We start from the raw sequence: 7,333 nt of genomic DNA on the forward strand, positions 1-7,333 counted from the left end.
CCTTTGTCAAAGATCAAGTAGCTGTAGTTACTTGATCTATGTGACAGGTTTAAGTTCTGTTCCATTTGTCTATGTTTGTTTTTATGCCAGTATCATGCTTTTTTTGTTATTATATTTTTGTAGTATAGCTTTAGATCAAGTATGGTGGTAACTCTAGAGGTGTTTCTTTCACTGAGGATATGTATCAATATCTGAGGCCTATTGCTATTCCATATGATCTTTGAGGTCATTTCTTTTCTATTTCTGTGAAGAATGATACTGGGATTTTTATTGGTATTGGATTAAATCTGTATATTGCTTTTGGTAGAATTTCTAGTTCATCATTTTAGTTCTACCTATCCAGAAGCATGGGAGATTTTTCCAAGTGCTAACATCCTCCTTAACTTCTGTCTGGAGTGTTTTTATGTTTTCATTATATAGGTCTTTTATATCCTGCATTAGTGTTAATACAAGATATTTGATTTTTTGTTGATATCAAAAGTGAGAAACCTTAACAAATTTCTTTCTCTATATAGTTGTCCTTTGCATATAGAAAGACTATTATATTTGTGCATTAAAGTAGTAGCCTGCCACTTTCCTGAAAGAGTTAATCACCTTTAGAAGTTTTGAGGTGTAATCTTTTAAGTCACTTATATATAGCATTATGTCATCTGCAAGTAGGGCTAATTTGACTTCTTTCTTTCCAATTTATATCCCTTTTTTTAAGAAAAATCTTTCTTATGTCTTATTGCATGGGCTAGGATTTATAGTACTATCTTGAAGAGCAGTGGTGAGAGTGGTCACCTCTATCTTGCTCCTGATCTCAATGAGAACTCTTTGACTCTTTCCCCATTAAGTATTATCTGGGTTTTAGTTACTTTGTATATAGCCTTTATTGTGTTGAGATATAAACCCTCCATGACTATTCTCTCCAATGTTTTGGTCATTAAATGATGTATTTTGTCAAAAGCCTTCTCTGAATCTATTGAAATGATCATGTGGTTCTTTTTTTTTTTAAATTAATTAATTAATTAATTAATTTTTTTTGAGGTAGGGTCTGGCTCTAGCTCAGGCTGACCTGGAATTCACTATGTAGTCTCCGGGTGGCCTTGAGCTCATGGTGATCCTCCTACCTCTGCCTCCCGAGTGCTGGGATTAAAGGCGTGCGCCACCATGCCCGGCACAAAAATCACTTTAAAACTGCCACAATCTCATCATTAGATCATGGTGACGATCTTCTCAAGCTGCAGAACAGTCTCCTTGAGGGCGGGGTCCTCGGCCCAGTTGACTTTACTTCCCAAAATGAGGTTCTGGAACACGTGCTGAACAACTGTGGTGGTTTGCATTTCCATCTGCAGGTTGTGCTGCATGGTCTTTATCTTGTCTGAGTTTTCCACACTGTCCAGTTCCTCTTTCTGTTTGTTCTTCTCTGTCTGTATTTCTAAAAGCTTTCTTCCCGAAGCTTGCTTTAATTGCAGTCTCTTCTTTCGGACATCAAGAAGCTTTTTCTCTAATTCCCGAGATTCCTGCTGTGATGTCATTATCAGTTTATTTAGCTTTAATATGTCATTCAGGTCATCCATTAACTCACTACTCTCGGTGGCTGTGTTTTCCAAGTTATTCTTAAGTGCAGATGAGAGTTGCATCCTGCTCAATACAAGATTTTTAATGTCAAAAGCAGTTTTCACATCTTCAATCTCATTTTCCAAGCTTTCAATTTTAGTTTCCATTTGTTTTTCTTGCATGTCTTGTTCGGGAGTTTTTTCTTCATTTGCATCAATCATCGACTTGTATTCTAAAAGTTGCTGTTTCATCTGTGCTCTAAGCCTGAGCAGCAGCGAGATGCGCTCCCCGCCGCGCGCCTCCTCCGCCCGCTCGGGCCGCAGCTCCATCGCCCGCCGCCCGATCATGTGGTTCTTATGTGGCTAAGTATGTTAACTGTTTTCCATATGTTGAACCATTCCTGTATTCCTGGGATGAAGCCTACTTGATCAAGCTGGATAATGCTTTTGGTGCATTGTTGAATTTGGTTTGCAAGGACTTTGTTTAGGATCTTTACATCTCAGTTCATCAGGTATATAGGCTTATAATTTTCATTTCGTGTTGTACCTCTTTCTGGCTGTGATATTAGGGTGACACTAGCTTCATAAAAGGAGTTGGGGAGCATTCCCTGTTCTCTGATTAGGTAAAACTGTTTGACAAAAAGTGGTATTAATTCTTCAATGTAGGTTTGATAGAATTTGGCTGAGAATCCATTCGGTGTTTGACTTTTCTTTTGGGGGAGGTTTTTAATTACCTTTTCAATCTTGATGGGTGTAGTAGGTTGGTTTAGGAGATTAATCTGCTCAGACTATAGTGTTGATAAGTGGTATGTGCTTAGGAATTCATTCATTTCTTCAAGATGACCCAATTTTGTGGAGTAAGGTTTTGGAAGTATGTCCTGAAGATTCTTCCAATTTCATTGAGGTCTATTGTGACCTCTTGCTTTTTATTTCTGATTTTGTTAATTTGAGAATTGTTTTCTTTCCTTTGATAAAATTGTCCAGGGGGAGCTGGAGGGATGGCTTAGTGGTTAAGCGCTTGCCTGTGAAACCTAAGGACCCCGGTTCCAGGCTCGGTTCCCCAGGTCCCACGTTAGCCAGATGCACAAGGGGGCGCACGCGTCTGGACTTCATTTGCAGTGGCTGGAGGCCCTGGCGCGCCCATTCTCTCTGTCTCCCTCTGTCTTTCTCTCTGTGTCTGTCGCTCTCAAATAAAAAAAAAAAAAATTGTCCAGGGGTTTCTCAACCTTGTTTATTTTTATTCAAACAACACGCTCTTTCTTTGATTGGTTTTCTTGATTGTTTTCTTAGTTTCCAGTTCACTAATTTCTGCTTGGATCCTAATATTTCTTTTTGTCTGCAGCTCTTAGGATTGGATTCTTCTTGTTTTTCCAGCCTTGTAAGTGTATGGTTTTGTTAATAATTTGCAATCTCTCTGTCATTATTATGAAAGCATTCAGTGCTATGGATTTTCTCTTTTTGACAGCCTTCATTGTGTCCTGTAAGTTTTAGTATGTTTTATTTTCTTCATCATTCAATTCTAGAAATTTTACAATTTCCATTTGATTTTTTTTTCACAACTGGTTCATATTTAAATGTATGTTGTTCAGTCTCCAGGAGCTATCGGATTTCTCTTGTGTTTCTTGTTAATTTCTAGCTTTAAAGTATTGTATTTGGATATGATGCAGGAAGTTATGTCAATTTTCCTATGTTTGGAGGCATGCTTTATGGCCCATTAGATTATCTATTTTGGAGAAGGTTCTATGGGCTGCTGAGAAGAATATGTATTCTGTAGAACTGAGGTGGAATGTTCTGTAGATGTCTATTAAATATAGTTGTTCTATGGCATGGTTAAGCTCTATTATTTCCCTCATGATTTAATGTTCAGATGATCTCTCAAATGATTATAGTGGAGTATTGAAGTTCTCAGCTATGATGGGGTTGGGGTTCATTTCTATTTGTGTGTGTGTGTGTGTGTGTGTGTGTGTGTGTGTTATCATTGTGATGACATTTTGTTGAATCATTCCCTTGATGAGTAAGAAGTGGCTATATTCTTTATCCTTTTTGGTTGCTTCAGATTTGAAGTTTATTTTTTTTTTCAGATATTAATATAGCAACACCCACTTGTTTCTTATTTCCATTTGCTTGGAAAATCATATTCCATCCTTTGACTCTGAGGAGGTGTCAGTCTTTAGTGGTGAGGTATTTTCTTGCACACAGTAGATAGAATACTCCATTTTTTTTCATCTACCCTGTTGACTTGTGTTTTTTGATGGGTGAATTAAGACAATTAATATTTAAGGTTGTGACTGTGAAATTTTATTTCATCCCTAACATGTTGCAGGGGGGGTGTTATGGGGTTTGTTGCTTTCTTGGGCCTTGTACTTCTTTGAATCTGCTCTAGTTTTTTTTATTGTGATTTTCTTCTTGCAGGCTCTTGAGATTAGTTGTTTGACTCTTTTGTGTGAAACATTCCTTGAAGTATTTTCTGTAGGTCTGACTTTGTGTTCATATAATCATAGAGCTAGTATTTTTTAAGGAAACTTTCCCTTTCACCATCTATTATGAGGGATACTTTTGCTGGGTGCAGTAGTTTGGGATGGAAGCCCTAATTTTTTAGACTTTGAAGTGCTTCATTCTAGGCCCTTCTGGCCTTCAGTGTTTCCATTGAGAAATGTGAGGTAACTCTGACAGAATTGTCTTTGTATATTATGAGTTAGTTATCTCTTATTGCTTTTAGCTTGCTCTCTCTCTCTCTCTGTTTTATTTTCTTTGCTGTTGTTTAGAGTTTTAAGGATGGTGTATCTTGGAGAGTTTTTTCTTTGGTCTAGTCTGTTTGGAGTTCTGTTTGCTTCTTGTATCTGGATAGGTCTCTTTTTTGAGAGAATGGAAAAGTTTTCTTTAATAGTTTTGTTGAATAAGTTCTCAATGCCTTTGGTCTGAGTTTCTTCCCCTTGCTACAGATCTTAAGTCATTTTTGTGTTTTCCACACTTCCCTCATTGTATGTTCACAAAATGTTTTGAACTTGTCACAATTTTTGGACTCCTGAACTGTTTCTTCTGTTTTGTGTTCCAGCCCTGTTCTGTTTTCCTCATGATTAACTCTGTTAGTGAGAATTTCTAGAGAGGTTTTCCCAAGTTCTATTTCATTCATATTTTCTGTTGCCTTTATCTGCATAGTACTCATCCCCTTGTTGAGTTCCAACTTTAGGTGATGTTTTTACTTTCTTAAGCTTTTAGGAATTTATTCTCACATTTAATCATGTTTTCATTAATCTTATACAGTTGATTAATGAAATCCTCTATTTTTTTGGGGGGGTCACTTTTAGTTCCATTGTTTCTCATTTGAGGTGCCTCTGGTTGTTGTCAATTAACTTAAGCTTAGTGAGAAATGTTGTGCACATTTCATTTATTCAAGTGCTGGTATTTTGCTGACTTGCTCCTGTTGTAGTCAGGTTCACATTGCTGGTAGAAATCACCTGACCAAGAACAGCTTGTGGGGAAAAGATGCTTATTTTGGCTTACTTCTTTGAGGGGAAGCTCCACAATGGCAGGGGAAATGAGGACAAGAGCAGACGGTGGACATCACCTCTTGGCTAACATAAGTTAGACAATAGCAACAGGACAGTGTGCCAAACATTGGCATGGGGAAACTGGCTATAATACCCATAAGCCTTGCTTCCAACAATACACTCCCTCAAGGGGGTGTTAATTCCCAAATCTCCAGCTGGGAACCTCACATTCAGGATACCTACATTTATTTATTCTGTCTCTTGCCCCCATTATCACCCTACATGATGTAAAATGCAATGCATTTATCTAACTTTAAAAGTCCCCATTTAAAAAAATTTATTAGTTTACTTTTCAGCAAATACAGGCAGTTTGGTACCATTGTTTAGTCTCATCCATGACCTAATCCCTACCAATGGCCTCTCCTTGTTGATGTAAGTGGGTCATGCATTGTGGAGTTAGCCCACAGTTCTAGGTATGATAAATGTCTCTGCATATCGAGACCGAACATGTAACTCTGACATTATTTCCGCCCCCTCTTCCACAAAATTTCCCTGAGCCATGTTGTGTTCATTTTTGGTCTGCTTCAGTGATGAGGTGTTGGGGGCCTCTGAGGCTCTGGCTCTCTGGTTTGCTAGGAATTGATTTTTCTCTGTGTTGGTCTCCTTCCCCTTTGTGCTGGTATCCAGTTCATCAGGAAAACAGCACCTTTGTTTGTTTTGCCAATTTTCCTTAGTTTCAGTCAGGCCCCTTTTGAGGTATGATGGGGCAGCTCTCTCCTTAGGATCTGCATCTATCTGTAAAAGAGAAGCAGATTCTCCAACGGAGAGTAAGTTAGTACCCGGAAAATTGAGATAACACTTACTTTTTTAATAGAGACTTTAAGAGGTGTAGGCCTTCTTGTACTCCATGATTGATGGTAGCTTGATATTGGAGAGTGGTCTCATGTTTGGATATGGTTCTGACTTGTTTCCCAGCTCCAGCTATGGGTCCCATATCACTGAGGGAATCAGTTAGCCAAATCAAGAGCAGTTGGTTCCCCACCATGGCTGTGTGCCACTATTGCACTTGTGTGGGTAACACACCAGGTTATTTGTTGCTAAGTAGGTTAGACCATGAGTTGCTTGGACAGATATTGGTCATTTCCCCCAGTCGCCCATGTAGCACCTTCTGGCACTAGACACGCTGACTGTCTGGGGAATGACTCTCTCCTGGCTTCCAGCCATGCTGATCCATTTTACGTGTCAGTTGCGTATGGAGTCTTCAGCAATAGGGTCTTACCACTGACCTTTGGTGAGTCATCAAGTACTCTGACAGAAGTCTGTCATTGTTTTAGGAAACTTGTAGGTTTTTCTGATCAAAATATCATTGTAGATGATAGCCCCATGCTGGTAGTGGGGGTTACAGGTCAGTGCACACTAAGAAAATGAGGAAAAATAACTAATATACAAGAGTTAGAGACGAGAGGGGGAGAGGGGAATAGGGAGGAAGGGAAGATGTAGAAGATTTAGGTTAGACTTGATCCTACCCTCACCAGTGTTGTGGTTCAGGTGTTTCCTGTTAGGGTCTAGTGAAGGTTCAGCCATTTGTTGTGCCTTTTAGGAAGTAGAATTTTATGATACCATTGCCGTTTAGGTCCAGATTAGTGTTTCCCACCCCTTTGACGAACTCTCCTCCCTCCCCATCCATCTTAGTGTCTAGTCCATGAGATGATTGCTTGGTATGGAAAGTATCTTGGGTAGATTCAGATTAGGTGTTGTAAATGAGTGAGACTATGTAGTGATTTTTTTTCTGTGATTGGGTAAGTTCACTGAGAATGATCTGTTCCAGGTTCAACCATTTTTCCTCAAATTTCTTTGTGTTATTTTTTCTTACTTATGCATACAATTCCATTGTGTAGATATACCACATCTTAGTTATCCATTTTTCTAGTGATGGACATCTGGGTTGATTCTAGCTCTTAGCTATTACAAATTGAGCTGCTACAAACATGGTTGAGCAAATCTCTCTGGCCTGTGGTTTGAAGGTTTTAGGGTAGATGCCCAGTAAGGGTATAATTGGGTCTGTTGGTATCTCTATAGTCAGCTTTTTCAGTAGTCTCCATATTGCTTTCCAAAGTGGTTTACCATCCTACATTCCCACCAACAGTGAATGAGTGTTCCTGCTTCTCCACATCCTCACCAGCATTTATTTTCATTTGATTTTTTGATGTTTTCTATCCTTATTGGGGTAAGGTGGAATCTCATAGTTGTTTTAATTTGCATTTGTCTGATGATTAGAGATGATGAACATTTTCTTTTTTT

At 38.7% G+C, this 7,333-nt stretch overlaps 1 protein-coding gene across 1 annotated transcript; it reads right to left on the reverse strand.

Annotated features, from left to right (window-relative positions):
- Window positions 1–1,154: 1,154 nt before the first annotated feature.
- Window positions 1,155–1,873, reverse strand: LOC101595750 (centromere protein H). The gene has a single exon (XM_004662169.2). It carries the CDS (start codon window positions 1,869–1,871, stop codon window positions 1,197–1,199), a length of 675 nt encoding a protein of 224 aa, XP_004662226.2. The 5' UTR covers window positions 1,872–1,873; the 3' UTR covers window positions 1,155–1,196.
- Window positions 1,874–7,333: the final 5,460 nt, after the last annotated feature.

Source organism: Jaculus jaculus, chromosome 6 (genome assembly GCF_020740685.1).
Source record: "Jaculus jaculus isolate mJacJac1 chromosome 6, mJacJac1.mat.Y.cur, whole genome shotgun sequence".
In the NCBI taxonomy this organism is placed as follows: domain Eukaryota; kingdom Metazoa; phylum Chordata; class Mammalia; order Rodentia; family Dipodidae; genus Jaculus; species Jaculus jaculus.